Source organism: Lissotriton helveticus, chromosome 2_1 (assembly GCF_964261635.1).
Source record: "Lissotriton helveticus chromosome 2_1, aLisHel1.1, whole genome shotgun sequence".
Taxonomy (NCBI): domain Eukaryota; kingdom Metazoa; phylum Chordata; class Amphibia; order Caudata; family Salamandridae; genus Lissotriton; species Lissotriton helveticus.
Window position 1 is genome coordinate 1,544,222,648 of NC_136059.1, and position 17,669 is coordinate 1,544,240,316.

General features: G+C 45.8%; 1 protein-coding gene across 2 annotated transcripts in view; it reads left to right on the forward strand.

The window, feature by feature from the left end:
- The window catches only part of SRP72 (signal recognition particle 72), a 278,175-nt gene that overhangs the window by 90,361 nt on the left and 170,145 nt on the right, over positions 1–17,669 (forward strand). For both annotated transcript variants that reach the window (XM_078676511.1, XM_078676512.1), the window contains exons 7-8: positions 11,790–11,914; positions 12,008–12,065. In XM_078676511.1, the coding sequence (XP_078532637.1) occupies positions 11,790–11,914; positions 12,008–12,065 (183 nt within the window). The remainder of the gene's footprint in view (positions 1–11,789; positions 11,915–12,007; positions 12,066–17,669) is intronic.

Sequence of the window (17,669 nt, forward strand, 5' to 3'; positions counted from 1 at the left end):
GAGAAGAGTCAAGACTGATTTGCATATGGCTGGGTCCAAACTGGGATGGCATGGTGAGCAAAAAAATAATGGATTTAACCAAGGTCTGGGACTGGGGAGTGAATGTTTGACAGTGTTCAGCGTTCCGGCCATCATCTTTTTGTGTTTTATACCACGGAGTGTCACTATCAGTTCTGAGGTGCCTCCTAAGAATACAGAATACTGCTGCAAAACTACTACATGTAAATTTATGAGACCTGCATTTCCCTGGTCTTTAAGGCCCATCATTGGCTCCCTGATGCTAATACAGCTGCTTTCAAAATATTCCACATTTGCTCACACAGATAAAAAAAAAGGAGTGCTTTCTTACAAATGAAGCTTAAGTAGAACTCTTAGAAAAGGACTCTGTTCCAGATTACCTCCTGTGTTACTTCAGGCTTAAACCAATAGGACACGCTTAAAACATTTTTTAAAAAGTAACTCTGCACTCTCAATGAGGCAGATGAATTCATCACGGCACATTCAAATTGAAAAATGCTTTTATTAATGCAGCACTCTTACGAGAAAGACAAAATGTACTTATTAAGGACCTTTCCCAAATGTCAGACTAAACTTATAGAATATGTAAACAAAGCAAGTAATCAGGACTTGAAATACATCTCCGATAGAGTATCTTTCAACATTCTGGCCAGGATGACTGGGGAGCGCTCACACTCTGGCAGACGTCTTGATCAGGATCTCAAAAAGTCCGTGGGCAACACATCCATTCCACAGGCGAGCTCCTGTCTTTAATACCTTTACTCAACTCCATGAGAGACTTCTAGAACCTCCCCTCCTTCCTTTTGTTATGCAGTCATAGCTAGCAGGCCATACCAGTGTGTGCCGAGGTCACTCACAGGAGCTGGCCAGGCTCCAGTGTTTGCTCCGAGACTGAGCACTACATTCCTCTCTCATGCTTGTGCTTGTGTTGTGAAGAATGAAAACATTCCCACCCTGTAGCTGCAAGAAAGATGTCAAAATAAAGTTGTGCACGCAAAATGGAGTCGGTGGTCACCATTGTACTAATTGTATTACAGCTTCCCATCTAATCTTATAACTTTACAAAAAGTAAAGCCTAGATGGTGCATCCTTTTCCGTTTTAGCAGTGAAGATATGGAACTCACTTCCAGGTATAATATGAGCCACCGATAACCACCTGAAAATTAGGAGGATGGGGGAAGACCTGTCTTTTCCCCAACTGAATCACTCTGCCGCTCCTCCAGTACATGAGGAACCATAGAATCTTACTAGCAAAAAGATGCCAAAATTCACTAGTGAGCAAAAATGTTCATCCTATCTTCGGCCAAGACAACTGAGGAGTCTGAAAATTATATCTCCTACGAGCTATCTTAACCTTAGTAGAAGAATTAGAATACCTCCTATTGTACAATAATAGGCAAAATTAAATAAGAAACTGGACTATACTACTGTTCCAGTAAAAAAAATGACAATCTGCTGAGTGATTTCTGAATCATTACTAGTTAATTTGCATCCTTCATGACACTTGCATGTCAGATTAAATGATATCTCACTAGCACATTAAGATCCTGCAGGAAAGTGGATTATTATTTGGGATGTATTCAAACAACAAAAGAGTGATCAAGGGTGTGCATTCAAACCAAAATATAGGTTATACTCCCCAAAAAAGTTAAACAACAGAAGACAACAAAAGAGGTGGGGATGGGTTAGTGAGGGGACAAATTCTTGTTTGGTATGACGAACCCTCACTCACCGACCTGGTCGGTGACATGCTTCATCATAGGGTTCCCACTGGGTAGACCGAATGTCTGCCCGCTGTGCTTGATGTTACAGCGGAGCTGGTTTTTGTGTTTGTGAATAGTGCAAGAAAGATTTCAGTGGTGTTAAAAGAAAGCAGTCTGTGTCTAAATTGTTTTTTTTATTGAGGGACCAGATTTCATTAGTTAAAAACAGTGTAGCGGACGCCAAAAGGTTGTAAATTTGAACCAATAGTGTCCTTAATGTGAAAAAGTGTTGGTCGACATGTTTCTGCTCTATTTGGCTAGGTCAGCCAAGCTTTCATCAGGAACAGTAAGTACCCCGGGCGGTATATACGCGCTAAGGTATATCCTAACCTCAGGGTATGATTTGTCAATGAACCAGACTCACGGTTTCGTGGACCGTCCTGGAATTTCCCCAGCGTCCAATACCCTGTGAAGAAAAGAAATGGACAATGCGGCGTACAGCAACATCAAAATTAATCTATTGCTTCCCACGTGGTAAATGCAGCCACACACTTACTCAAACTATTGTGGGTTGTCGCTCAACCATCCTCCACCATAGGCAAAACCACAATGTGCTATTTTGTGGCAAGAGTGAATTCAAATTATTGAAATTAATAGTGGCGCAATGCTGCGCAAATGCGTTGTGTAGCATGTACAGGTTCTTGATTGAGCATGCATTCAAAGGGGCACTAATTATAGTGATTGCTAGTGCAGTGCTCCTTAAAGTTTTGGGCCTACCTACTAGTTTCATGTGGTCCAAACAGTGTGTGCTCCTAAATACCCTGTCGAGTATTTGCCGCATCCCGAAAAGGTGCAGCCACCATAGTATGGAAAAGAGAGTACTTATTATATGCTCGGGAAATCTTACATGTGAAAGCGTAATGTCCCGCTTCCGTGGGCTCACGGCGGGGGTTTATTTCTTCACGCCAAGTATTTTGCTGTGGCAGCGGCAAAATAATTGAATGGGATTGTTAATGATTAGTGTAGACAACAATCTCATCGAAATAAACAGGCCTTGGACCTTCTCTCAGCTTTTACACAAAAAGTTCCAGTTGGGCGTTTAGTTTTTTAAGACGAATGACCAAAGGTCAGATGTCTGTGTATGCTGTGATCTAGTCAGACCATCCCTTCATGAGCTTCTGACTACTCACATTATGGCTATTCAGGCATTCACCAGAGTCAGGCGCTCGTCAGGTTATGTGCCTTATTATACCCTGCACTATCCAAAAGCGGAACTAAAGGCATCCACCAGCCCCCTTAAAATCGATTGGCATTCAAACACAACATCCGTACTGGCAGGGTAAACGAGGGCGATGGGATGGACAGGTGTTCACTTCAAAGGATTAGGCCACCACCTGCTAGATGTGTGTAGGCGGGGGTGAAGGGACGACCAAGGCACCAGGTGTAGAGGGCAATGCAGGTTTTATTTTTAAAGTGCTTTTATAAACAAAAGTCTTTCTCCTTCTCTGTGTCAGGCGGTCACGGGATGGTGCTCCGCGATCCGTGGCGGTGATCTTGTCTTTAACTGGATTCTGTTCGGTCTTGGGGGAGCGTAGGGGAACCCAGGCCAGCTCAGCCACATGTAAGAAACCAGAAAAAGGATGTCGTTAGGTCAGGTTCTATCCCAGAGCTGCACCTGGAGGGCCGGGGTAGTGAGGTAAAACCCTTGTGTATAGTGCTTTCGACTCTGTGCTATTAACTCAGTGCACGGTGAGCGTAGGTTGGGATAGGAGGTGAGGGACAGGGTTGGAAAGGGGAAATGGAGGGGGGGGAAGGTCGCACAACGGGTAGGCAACAAACAAGGGCTTTTACACCTATTTACACGTGAGCCCTCCGGCTCCCCACCCAGGCTGCCCAACGCCGCCGTACCTGTGACAGCCACACTCCTCCCTCGGGAGTGTGGCACGGCGGGTCACGGGGTCGTTGGCCTCCTGGCTCTCCTTCTTTCCCGACCTCTCCTCGATATCCTTTCGGGTTCTCCTCTTCTTCTCCGTCCTTTTCTCCGCTCTTCGCCGCCTCCTCTTCCTCCTTCCGCTCTCCCGGGGTGTAAACACACCCTCCGTACATTACTTCCTGGCTTTTGGCCATTCCGGCCGGGTTGACGTCATTAGGGGGCGTGGCTTCCTCTTCGGAAGCGTAGGCCCAGTTAAAGGGGCCGCTGCTGTCGTCGTGTGCATCGATATCGTCTTGCTTGCTTCTCCACGGGTCAGTCTGTAATGGATAAGGGGTTGCAGGGTCAGCGGGGCGCGGACACCACCAATCCCCCTGATACAGCCCTCCTCCCGCTCCCCCGTTACAATGTGTCACAGATTAAATAAAAACTATGCTCAATCTCTGGTAACATGACAAAACAGTCAGTCTTAAAACAGTGTTTGAAGTATTTACATAGTGAATACTCACTAGACAAAGTCACTAAAAACACAGTAAAATTCCACAACCAGTTTTAAAATAAAGAGAAAATGTTATGAGTAAAATAAGATCCAAACAACAAAAATCCATTAAATTGAACCAGAGATATGAATGCTTAAAGATTTACGTGAAAATGACTCCACAAAGCACCAATGATAATCTCTAGAAGGAGTAGACCGTGACCAAGTCTATACCACCCTACCTCAGGAACAGCAGTCCCGAACATCAATCATGTCCCTTGTATCCAGTGCACTAGTAGGAGGCCAGAGGGTATCTACTCACTCCCAAGCGCTGTATGTACAATATAGTGGAGGGTTTATGGGCAAAGAAAGTGGCATTAATGACGTGTCATTTTATAAGAACACCCCTCGCCCCCCCCCCCGCACACACACATCCTGTGCAGTTATTGGCCCATAGTGGCATCAATGCCCAGGGTATAGGGCGCAACTAGGACAGCAGCCCAGGCCAACAATATCGATATCAAAAGTCATAGGTGGGGTCACCCAAGTTTACAGTTGCCCAGGGCCATTGGAGTACTTCGACCAGTCGCAGTCCATGATTTCAATCCTGGTCGTCCAGGGAGCCTTCTGCAGAGTCGCCGGGTCAGCCGTTCTCCGATGACTGTCGCGCGTCCCTGCGCCAGTCTTTCATGGCCGTCTGAAGCGCCCTCGGGTCCGTGAATATCGTGGATGTCCCCTGCCTGTTGACTCTCAGCTTGGCAGGGTACAGCATAGCATAATCAACCCCAAGTTCACAAAGTTGGCGCTTTATTGGTACAAACTGGTGCCTCACCTCCTGCACCCTTGCCGTAAAGTCCGGGAAGAGAGAGAGTGTGGAGCCCTCATATGTTAGCGGTTATTTCTCTCGGGCAAGCTTCAACGCCGTGTCTCGGTCCCTATAATTAAGCAGCTTGGCCACAATAGGACGTGGGGGGGCCCCAGGTTTAGGTCTCAGGCCCAAGGTGCGGTGCGCCCTTTCAACCACAAACATCCCCAAGAAGGCCGTTTCTCCCAGCAGTTTTCTCAAAAGGGCCTCAACGAACAGTTCCATGTTGCCTGTCTGTGTACTTTCTGGCAGGCCCGTAATTCGTATGTTACATCTACGAGACCGCGCCTCTAAGTCCTCCGCCTTGTCCTGTAAGATTTGAATCCCCTTGCCAAGCTGTTTATGTTCCGAGTCCAAAGTTGTTTGCGCCTCCTCCACCTCACCAATTCGGCGCTCCGACATATCAAGGCGTTCGGCGTGTTTGCCGAGCCGCTCCGCCATCCAGTCCATACGGTATGTGAGGGCGTCCATCTTCGTCCCTAGGGAGGCGATACCGTCTTGTAGATTCTTTTCCGTGGCAAGTAAGATGCAGCGGATGTCCGGTTCCGTCGCGTCTCCTCCCTCCGCGGACCTCGCACCGTCCTTCTCTGCCCCCGGCGGGGGGTCGCTGGACTTGGACCTCCTACTGTCAAATGTTAGTTTAGGCTGCGACCTGTCTGGGCGTCCCATGGCGGCACACCTTCCTTCTATATCCTCTAGGTCGAGATCCCAGATTTGTTGGGGCCCCTCCGATGCCAGAAGCCGCGCGTTGTCCTCTCCAGCCTGACACTCAGCTCAGACGGCAGATTGGGGGTCCGAGGCAGCCGGTGGCCCGGGCCAGGCCCTTAGAGCAACACCACCAGTCGTCCGCTCCGGGAAGCTTAGGAGCCCCGAACCTCCTCAATCCGCACTCAGCGCTAGGTCAATACAGGGCTGCAGGGCTGGGTGGCAACAGTCTCGAGTGAGTAAGCCCCACTCCACACTCCATCCCAGTGGGCAGCACATCTGGTTCAAATCCTCGTGCTCCACAGCAAGGGGCCACTCGTCTCTCCAGTATATGAATGCCCCCTCTATGGGTTGCCCCCGCGTCACACCAATATCGATGTCCCAACCAAGCGCTTAGGTTCCCCACAGCGCAGCTTTCAGCCCACAAGCAGGCGCTATCGTAGTCTGAGCCACAAGCGCCGGGGCTAGGTGGGGGGGTCCGCGAATCGCTCCCAGAAGGATAGTGACCCGTATCGCTCCCTAAGTGGGCTAGTCTAGCCCCGTATCTCACTTCTAGTGGGGAGGGGGGGCCTGTCTCGAGGTCCAGGGCCGGTGTGCTCCGTCTTCTCTACTTAACGCCCAGGAAGCGGTCGCGAGCCCCCCAGCACACGGAGGACACCAGGGGGGCACCAAGAGACCCGGGCCACGCACCTGGACCAGCCGCGCCGAGCTCAGGGCCTCTCCGGAAGTCGATAGGCCCAAAGGCAGTTAGTTTGTCGTAGCCGCGGCAGAAGCTACGGGCGGTGCATCGCCCTCCTCACGGCTCCCCGCTCACCTCCTCCCTGTCTGCGGAGGCCGTCGAGCGTGCTCAGGTGTCTCGGGTCCCCAGCGTCACTCTCCACATGCGGCCCGGAGCGCCACCAGTGCCGCGACACCCGAGGGGGCAGCAGCATCTCGACCCTCGGTGCTCAGGCCGCACCACAGCTCGACGCGCTGCCAAGCCGATCAGAGCAGAGCCCTCCCGCAGCGTGGGGGGACGAAACTCGCCTGGTATCAGCCCCAGTTGGTCCGGAGCAGAGAGCCAATGGTCTGAGGTTCGGAGGGCACATCTACAGTAAGGATAACTGGCAGGATAGTTGTAGAAGCGGGGGAGCTCACGGCTCGACCAGTCTGCGTCACCCCTAATCATCAATACCAGCCACTTTGGCTCCATCCAAACCTTGTCACCCACACCTGCGGAAATCATGTCCGTGACCTTGGTCCAGAAAGGAACTATCTTGGGGCACTCCTATAATATGTGGTAGAAGGTGCCTTCCCCCTGGCAACCCCTCACACAAAGGGCCGGTTGACTCCTGCCCAAAGTGTATAGATGTGTGCGAGGGTAGTATATGCGATGTAGGATTTTCAGTTGGACCAACCTAAACTCGGGATGGATTGCTATTTCACGTGGACTCTGTATGGCGTCTTGCCAATCATAGTCATCTAGGGTACCAATATCCTGGGCCCACGCCGCCCGGAGCGTCACCAAGGGTTCTGGCATATTGTTTGAGCTTTCGGTAAATGGTGGATGTGGGCTTTTCCAATATGGGGTCCAGCAGTAATCTATCTTCCAAGGGGGAGTATTCCGGGATAGAAGAATCTCTACTAATGTGTGAACGTAGGGCGTGTATGAGGCGTATGTAATGGTATTGTTGTTAGTCGTGAAGGTCATATTCCTTCTTGAGGTACGCTAAGGAACGGGGGCAGATCCCTTCCAAATGTCACCCAAGTATTCAATGCCAATCACTTCCACCCCCTGAAGCCGGTCAAACGCGTCACCTCTCTCAGTTGATCTCCGAGCCATAAGGGGGTTCTACCAGTCAGTTTATCCCTCCACCTCAGGATTTTGTTCGCCTCCCTCCAACATTGAACTACCACTATTGTGTGTGCAGGCCACTCGTTCGCGGCCTCCGGGCATAAACCAAGTGCTCGCTGTTACCCTCTGGCATTACCATGCTGTCTACTCTGTAGGCCGGTTCGGTGCTGTCTGTATATACACATTCATTAACTACCTGGAGCTGCGAGGCCCAGTAATATAATCTGTCATCAGGGAGTGCCAGCCCCCCATCATATACCGCTCTCACATGGTATATTTTCCAAGCTTGTTCTATGGGAAAAGCAAAAAACCATGTGAGGAAAGTGATGACTTTATTTGCAAAGAAGCCACATTTCTAGCAGTATCTTTGGCAACTATGAGTGAAGTTGGATATATGGAATAAGAATGATAGAGGAAATGCATGTGGAAATCTTGTTTATTTCAAAGTAAACAAATGATGAAGGAAATACAAAATAGAGATGGCTGAAGGGAAGATAAAAAGGAGGCAACTTTTTCAAATAAAAAATATACTTTGCCAAACAGGTCAGTCTGCTAAATGGTATTGATTATACAAAAACTAAAGAAAGGAAGGGTTAGTTAATCCGAGAATAGATGAGAGGGAGGTGATGATGCCTACGCCCATTGGACTAATTGGTTGAGGAATATACTTTAATTTCCTTTACTGAGGTACGATTTTGTGTATAATATTCAACTGTGGACTCTACACCAGACAATAGAGTCCTACTGGCTAGACCTTTGTTGGGGCACAGAAGACTCATTTAGACCTCACTTATTTGAGAACACTTCTAGTACCTTGATTAAAAAAAAGAGTTCATCTTGTATGTTGCCCTGGAGAAAGATGTGTCAGGAGGCCGGAATCCATGAGAATAGAGCATTTGGGGTACCTAGATCAACCCCAGGTTTGATAATATAGCTGGAAACCGGTGAAATGCCAGAGTAATCACTCATAAATTTAAATCAATTTTGTTCCCAATGAAATCCTGCCCAAAGGTGGTTGATTTGAGAATGACTGTATTATGAAGATGCTGCCTCCGGAGAGAACTATGTAATTCAGTTCCATAAAGCTTGTAGTAACGCTATTTATGATTGGATTGATCAACACTTTAGGGTGAAAGAGAGGTGTTACCTATAAAGTGGTAAAAGTTAACTATAATGCTACCTGCAACTTCATTGGGAAACAGCTGGGAAATTGGCAGCAAAAGTAGATGATAAGCCTAACTGTAGTGTGTAGATGTAGTACAATAAAACGTCTAAATACAGGAGAGTTAAATAAAGTAAATTGGGCAAAAGTGTCAATGTAGATGCAGCAAAGAGGGAAGCAAATTGAAGATCTACCTGGGCCTTACGCCCAGCCTTAACATTTGACTCCGTTCTCATGCTCGAGAGTGTCACCGACTACCAGCACCCTGTAGATGCAGACAAGCCAGAGCCCCTTGACTACAAAAGCGCCTTACCTCACTTTGAACAGTGGTTCTCCTCCTCTGGCTCACACAAGAGATCCTCTTTTGGGTATCTGGGTCAAGGCCTTGCCTGGATCATGCTGCTTACCCTTCTGTCTGTTCAATCTCTGTACTGTTCAATCTCTGTACTGTTGACCACTGCTGCACTGATTTTACAGCTACAGTTTTTGATGGTATCCTGAAAGGACACACATCATGGCCCATCTTCGTGCAGCACTTGCTGCTGACCTGACTACTGTAGTCTCCCGGTTGCTCATTGTTTGCCTACTAAATGCGTGCACAGTCAGGGGACTTAAGCCTTGCTGCTGCCCAATACACCTCTGTGGCCCTCTCATACCAAGTCTCTCTTGGATATCACTGCTTTGTGTCAATTTAATTATTTGATTTGAAGGCCATCACTTTAGCTTATGCATTTTGAAGACTTTTTTTTTGCTTCAGATTCTTACAGTATTTTATGGCGATAAGGATTGTTCTGCGTTTACCATTCCTTTCTTTATAAGATTGTAGAATTCTAGATCTTACACATATCTCCCTTCTCATCTCCCATTCCAAGCATCTTGCTTCTAGGACCAGTTATCATTTACATGAACTGTATGCACTGCTGGCACAAAAATATTTAGACTTTCTGCATGAGTGAGTGCACAGCACTGCTGACTTTTCCTTACGTAAGATGTAACAAGTCCCCAATAATGAGACCTCTATTATCCATTGGATTGTTTTCTGCCTCTCCCTGCGTGAATAAGCGTCAAGGTTTTTCCTTTGTCATGGAAACATGTCACCTACACAAGAGAGAAGGTGCCTTCAGTGTTTCACTTGACTCATGTTGTTATGATCTGTGACTATCATTATGTAACTGTTCAAATTTTTGCAATTGCATTTTGAAAAATGCTTGTTGGATTATTTTCTTTTGTTGAAAGTATAACCCTAATCCTCTTTTTCTTGACTTCATGTGTAAATGTAATCTACATGTGCTGCTTTTTATATAATCTGGTCTTATTTTTGCAGCGTTAGAAAAAATATCCGTGCATTAAACATCAGAGTATATTTGAGAGAAACGTGATGCACACCATGACAGTGATGTTTAGAAATCGCCACTAAAATGAATATTTTAAATAGACAATAAAAACAAAGACCACTCTTGCATCCTCTGTATGTCGTATCTCAAAATTACATAAAGCCCCCTAAGACTATTTTAAAATAATGAAACTGTAGTAAGGTGGTGCTCTTTTAATAACCTGGTAAGAAAGACCCTTCTCCTACTTGCAGGGATATAGGTGACATATGCCTTACAGGTAAGCACCCCACCCCCCAGAAAAAAAATCATGAACTGAGCTACAGAAGGTCACAATCTGTCCCTTGTGTTACAATAGTTACTTAGTTTCTCAAAACAGTTTAACGTCCATTCTTTCCCAGTCTATTTTCTAGCAGACAGGAGAGTGGGAAGAGTGCCCTATTTTGCATGTTAATTCTCTCCTCTAATGATAGGCCCTGCTATATCGTTGTTTTTAGAACTAATGGGAGCCAGTAAACATGAAAGTGGCAGTCCAGTAGCTCTGCAATGTAGAAAAGCAAGCATCTGTAACCTGCTAGTGACATTTTCAATAAATAGACTGTATCTCCCTGTTTTCTGCTCCGTCTGGGGTTCTCCCACAACATATGGGTCCAAAGCTCATACCTTGTGGAGTTTTGGCGAGTAGCACTGTATTATTGGCAAATGACATGGGTAGACCAAAGCCACTAACACTAGGAGGATCTCTTGACCAACTCCACACAGAACTTTGTTGAACTCATTTGCATATATTTTAAAAAGCAGAGGGTTCATGACATACTTCCTGAACCGTTGATGGTCAGTAAATGGGCTGGTCAACTTACCTTCATTGCCAAACCCAATTATTAGAGATACATTATGAAGAACCTATTTAACTTTCAGCAAATACTTATCCCCACCCACTTATGTAAGAATCTCTGAAGCCATGAAAAAAATTGAAGTAACTAGAGACCAGTTTCACATCATGGTTTACCAAAGAGACCATTCTTCAGCCCAATGTGGTTGTTTTTTATTGTTTGAAGGAGAAAGCTTTGCAATTCATTCTTTCTGAAACCTACCTGTAAGTTAATTTTTCTTTTAGTATAGAGATCTTAATAGGTGCACAGTCATTAAAAACCATTTCATACAAAAACATTTAAAAAATGTGCAGTAATTCACAGTTACTACTCTTTGTAAAACTGCATGTTTAGCCAATAATTTATAAAATCAAGTCACTAAAAGGTAAAGCTTTTTAGATAAAAGTTAGACATGCAGCTGAAAAAGAACCGGCTGCTGGTTGAGGGGATCGACAAGTTGGCTGCTTGATTGCTGTAATGGGTTGGCTGTCGTCTTTACATGAAAGTTCTGCAAGTTAATTGATCATTACCATAGTCAAGTTACGAAGGACAGCAAAGCATGATCTACAAATTCTAACATGATTTTCAGCCTGCCCATTACTAGTTATAAAGTAGTCTTTGAAGTAATCTGCCTCAAACATTTTGAAAATGCATTTCTTTTACAATGCATGAAACTTTATCTGTCACCTTTGCATTTTACTGTGATAGGGTAGAAACGTGAATCACTGTTAAAAGAAAAGCTCCTGAAATGTGATAATACACTTTTAATTTTCAGTAAAGTATTAAACATGTTCTTGGTTTCAGACAAAATGTTTAATATCTCCTTAAAGAAACCAGAGGTTAACTTGCTGGCAACTAACAATGTAATTTTCATATTTTGTTTCTTTGCAGGATGTGACAGAGGAGGATATCGCAGCTGAGCTGGCCATAATCCATGGACAGATGGCATATATCATGCAGCTGCAGGGTCGGACGGAAGACGCATTGCAACTGTATAATCAGATAATCAAGTTGAAGTACGGAAACTTTAAAGTCAGTCTCTCCCATCATATTGTGAACTGTTCTTATGAAACTGATGGGTTTTGATGTTCATTTTTTTGCTTTTGCAGACCAACAGATGTGGGGTTGCTTGCTGTTATTGCTAATAACATCATCACAATTAACAAGGTAAATACTTTTATTAACTTGCTGTGCAGTCAAAATTTAAGTATTGAATGGTGTGTTTATCTGCAAGGAATAGATAGGTACTCTGTCCTGCCACGTTTGCAGTGGGTGATAGTTTGAGCCATCAGCTCTCCATCTGTGCGCCGTTGAAGCTTGTGATGCTCACTGCTGCCTCATTACCTTCAGATTAGTTAGTTAACAATAACGTATGCTAGGTAATACCCAGATCTGTGCCCATGTAGATGTATATATTTTTACTAGGATTTATAACTTGCTAAAGAAACTTTCCAGTTTCCCTTGTTGTATTATATGGAATATTCTTTCTGTGAATTCATTTATTGCTTTCTACAACACTTGAAACATTGAGATATCCTGGCCTCACAGCTGAGAGAGAAGCAATGTCTGTTCTGGAGGAGGACTGTGCCAGGATAAATTCATAACCCAGATTCTACCTTAAGCACTCTGAGCCTTCAGAGGCAGCCTCCTTTCTGTCACACAGGCCCTTTCCGAAGCTGAGAAATCCTGCCATGAGATTTCCTCTCTAGAGTCGTAAGCACTGACATTTACATGGAAAACCCTTTCCATAGCTAGATGACTTTTAGGGGCTCCTGGTATTTTTGATGTATTTACTTTTTAGGTCTCACCTACCCGACAGCTGTTAGCTGTCTGTAGGCGAAAGCCTCTTGTAGTCCGCACTAAAAAACAGGTTTTACATCCCTTACCACTGGTTGGCTTTCTTGTTACTCTCATTTGCTTTCTTCTTATTCATTGGCTTTCCTCCCCCTACTTGTGTTTTTCGTTCACCTGGCGCAGAGTCCATTTTCCTTTATTTGTGACTGACTTGTATCCTTCCACTGCTTCCATTCAGGAATTTTATTTTTCTTTGAGCACTCCATGAGAGTGCATGCATTTTCAACCTTTCTCTTGTGCACTGCTTACCATCTAAAGTGCTCCGCCCACCCATTTCCACGTTTCTCTCATTGCACTCCCCAAGCTTGTTCATTGCTTTCCCAGCACCTCCCTGGCTTTCTTAAAAGCAACAGACAAGGGAGAGAGCTTGAAAATACGTACACTCTCATGGATTGTGTCCTTTGCTCTCTCAGCCACTCACCCACTGTCCATTACTTCCCCCTCATTGTTCCTTGAATCCCTTGCGGTTCATATTGTTTATTATTTTTATTTTGGAGTGCCCACCAATTGTCGCAAGGGTTGCTATTTAATACTAAAAGTGCTTTCCTGCCATTAAAATTACATTTCTTTTATTTACTGATCCAAGTGGCGTTTGCCATCTTTGACGGTAAATAAAAAAAGATGGCTCCTGCGTCATTCCCTAGGTGTATGCATGTGTGATGTCAGCTCACATACTTTGTCACATACACACACATCTAGATAATGACGCAAGCTTCAGGATTGGCAACATCCAAATTATTTTTTTTCTCCCTTTTGCTGCTGCTGACATTGGCAAAGCCAGTAGCTCAATAATGCGCAGACTTATTATTGGCTTTGCCATGGTTCGCTTTAAAAGCATCGTGCCTGTCCTGTCAATTCAGCCTGAATTGCAGTAGACACATTTGCACAAGGCCACTGTCTAAGTAAGCCCTTTTGACATGGATTAGTCATCCAAAGTGATGCCTGAATGCCACAGGGCCTGGTGCATGATATTTAGAAATGTGACATGCCATATAGTGATACTGACATGTTCCTTTAGTAGCCACATTAACTGTTGTTTCACTAATGGAAAAAGCCTGTTTGTGAATAAAAATAATTTTTCTCATAGGTTAGTTTATGGAGCAACTTAAAAAACCATCCTCACACAGTTGTAATATTTATCGAAAGTCTAATTCATTGTTGATGTTGCTTTTTTTGTTGCATATAATCCAAGGATGATTATATTGAAAACTGTTAATTTGTGCCTCAGGACCTGGACAGTGGGTTAAACCGTTCTGCCAGGCTTGCCTTTTCAGTAGTTGACTCCCTAGCTCTGCTGATTAGGTATTTTATGACCCCAGTGGGAGTATAAAGGGTCATTATCAACCATCAGATCATTGGCATGTAGGCCATCCACCTCGATGTATCGTGGAATGTGGGGGAGGATTATGATCACGAAGAGCCGATGAGTTCTGTAAAGAACAACATGTGTTTATGGTATCCAGAGATCTGGTGTCCGGTTTGCCTCTGGTAGTGGCCTGCTCTCCTGCTCCTAGCCAAATAGTCTGCCCTAACTGCAGGGGGCATCCATCCTGTGCTAGGACCCAAATTAAGTGGGTTTGTGGCTGGGGCAAAGGGGGAGTATTCAATTTCCTTAGGTCAGCCCCCCAGTGAGGCAATGAACTCTACATCATGGCTCTTGGATCCTAGCATTTTTGAAGATCGCCAGAATGAGTATCTGCACTCCAACAGAGAGCAAAATGTTGTAAAAAAATGGATGGTTTTACTTTGTGAACTCTATTGGATTTAGGTTAGGAGTTCTCAACTGTCGCTAGCTACCAGCCACCAAAGAAAGATTCCCTTCCCCTCCACTGCCCCCATAGAACATAAATAGCCTTTAATGAAGAGCTCAGTCCGAAGAACCTGCATCTACTTGGAAGAAGGCTGAGGCCAAGAATGAAAAAGGTCCTAGTTTCAATTCAGTGAAGGACACGGAGGTGAGGATTACGCTGTTTTATTAATACAGCCGTCATTACTTAAAACATTAAAAGACTTAATTTCCCATAAACCCAAGGAAACCAGCCACAGTTCAACAAAATATCCACATCCTATCAGATGATGCCAGACCCCTCCAAGGTACCACGTCGCTGTTGTTTCCTACTCTTTCTTCCGGTGCCTGCAGATGTAGAGTAGCATCCTTAATCCAGTTTTGACCACTCTGATCCTAGGAGCAATTGAACAAATATGCATGAATCTAGAAAATCTGAGTATACAAACCAATGGTCATGCACAAAATAGTTTCGGTCAGTGAACACTATGAACATGTGAGTGAAGGAATTTTACATGCTCACCTTAACGTAAGCATATCGCACTCAAGGGAGAGAAGCCGTGCGATTGGGTTACCCTCGCCTCCGTGTCCTTAATAGAAATGAAACTTACCATTACGATAGCTAGGAATTTTTCATTCTATGGCTGGACCAGAGGCAAGGATTGCGTTAATTCAAAGCTTATCCACAACCAGCTAAGCAATATAAGAGGTTGGTTTAAAGTAAAACCTTTTAAAAGTGGAGTAGAATGACTAGTCTGCACCATTTGAGAATATCTTCCAGGCGGGCCCGGAAGGAGGACATCTTGGAAGCCATCGCCCCTCTGGCAGAATGTGCCCAAACATTTTGGTATAAATGCCAGCTTCCTGCATGGCCCACCCGACCCATCTGGCAATTTTAGGAGAAAAGACTGCTCTGAACGGTTTGCGTAGGGCTATTAGCAGTTGCCTCTCTCCATGGGGACGGGCGTCTGCCGTCATGGCCTCAAAAGCCCGTATACATCTTTCAACACATAGTTTTGGGGAATCTGGAAAAGAAGGGTAATTAACCAAACAAGAGTAAAAATCCTGCCTGTTATGACAAGAGCTCTGACATCCGAGACACACGGGCAAGAGATTAGGCAGAGGAGAGTGAATAATTTAGCTGAAAATTCTTTCCACAACAGGTATCTATTTGATGACCAAGACAACAATAAGTTGAGAACCTTGTAAATGTCCCACAGAACAGAGTACCTTGGTTCCGGAGGGAGAGAAAGGCTAATGCCTCTCAAGAGCTTGCCCACCAATGGGTGCTCACCTACCGGGTAATCGCACACCGGCGAATTGCCAGTCGAGATCGCCAATCTGAAAGTGTTAATAGTTCTATAAGCCATGCCCTCAGAAGGCAAGGAGGCGAGGAAGTTCAGGATCTGCACAATCTCTATCCCCAAGGGATCCAGATGTCGTGTATGACACCAGCCCATCCATCTAGTCCACACAATTGATAAGCTGGACTGTGCTGTCTGCCCCTGCCCCTGGAAAGGGGGGGACACAGCCTGCCGTAAAAGGCCTTTTAATTTCTAGTGTTCCCTGTAATCTTCCAAGCCATAAACGACTCCTCCAGGACCAGAGGATGGGGGGATTCTCCTCCTGATCTCAGAAGACACCTAGAAACAGGGGTAGAGGGATTGGAGAATCCCAAGAAAGTTACAGGAAAACTGGATACCAAGTTTGCGAGCTCCATGTCAAGTTCGCTAGGACGATGTCCTCCTCTTGACCAGAGCTGAGAGGCACATGATCATCACGAATAAAGGGAAGGTTGCCAATTTTGGAGAAACTAGTCCATGGCCGCTGGCTCCGGATCTGGGCGCCAACTGAAGTATCTCAGGAGCTGGCGGTCCAGGTGGGATTCAAAGAGGTCCACCGAGAGCGGTCCCACCATTCACATAGGATTTGGAATACGGTGGATATAGACGCCAGAGGCTCATGTCTTGGAGGTGACGTGAGTGCCAATCTGCTTTCTGGATGGCTGCTCCCTGAAGATATTCTGCCATTCCAGAGACCTGATTCTGCAGGCAGTAGTCCAAAATGTTGCGGGCGAGATCTGAAAGGTTCTTGGAGAGAGTGCCCCAGTATGATCTATGTATTGGACTGCTGCCACGTGGTCCATCTTGAGGAGGATACAAGACTGCGCTCGATCCTTGTTCCAGCAGCTTACCGTGAAGCCAGTTAGAAGTTCGAGGCAATTGATGTGCATGGATCTTCCGCCTGTGGAGAAATCTCCACATCTCGCCCCCAGCCCATGCCACTGACGTCGGACTCTATGACTAGGTCCGGAAGGGAGCGGAAAATCGCTCAGCCATACCAGGCCTTCATGTGATCCAGCCACCATTAGATCTCTCTTCACTGGTGTCTATCAATAGGGGACCACTTGAGAGTAAGTCAGTCCCTTCCCGAAATGAGCGGCCTTTCATCTTTGGAGGGCCCAATGATGAAAGAGGCTTGGGAATAGAGCCTGGATCGAGGATGACAGGAGACTCGCAACTCTTGCTATCTGGCATAAGGAGGTGGAGTGCCGGGTAGCCAGGCGACGCAGATTATGTCCGATCTTGGTCATTTTCCGCGAAGGAAGGATGAGGGAGGGCCAAACCGAGTTCACGACAAAACACAAGAGCACTAGCGACTGAGAGTGGGTAAGAGCCGACTTCTGCTGGTTTATATTGAACCTGAGTGACTCCAGAAGCGAGACCGCAATTTGTAGATGTCGCGAGACGCTTCGCAAGCAATGGTCAATCTGGCGAATGATGTTGAGGTAGATAATGAGCCTAACGCCCTGAGCATTGAGGAACTCTACTACTGGAAGCATCCCCTTAGTGAAGCACCAAGGAGCGAATAACAGACCGAAAGGGAGGGTGGTGAATTAGAAAGTCTTCTCCTGCCATTGAAACTGGAGGTAGCGGCTGGGAGGAGGGAAAACCGGGACCGTTAGATTGGCGTCCTTAAGTCCCAGACGTGCTATCTAATCATTGGGAAGGAGAAGATCCCAGAGCAGATGGATGACCTCCATCTTGAAATGCCAGTAAACCAACCATTTGTTGAATTCTTTCAAGTTGATTACCGGTCTCTGACCATAATCCCTCTTATCTACCAGAAAG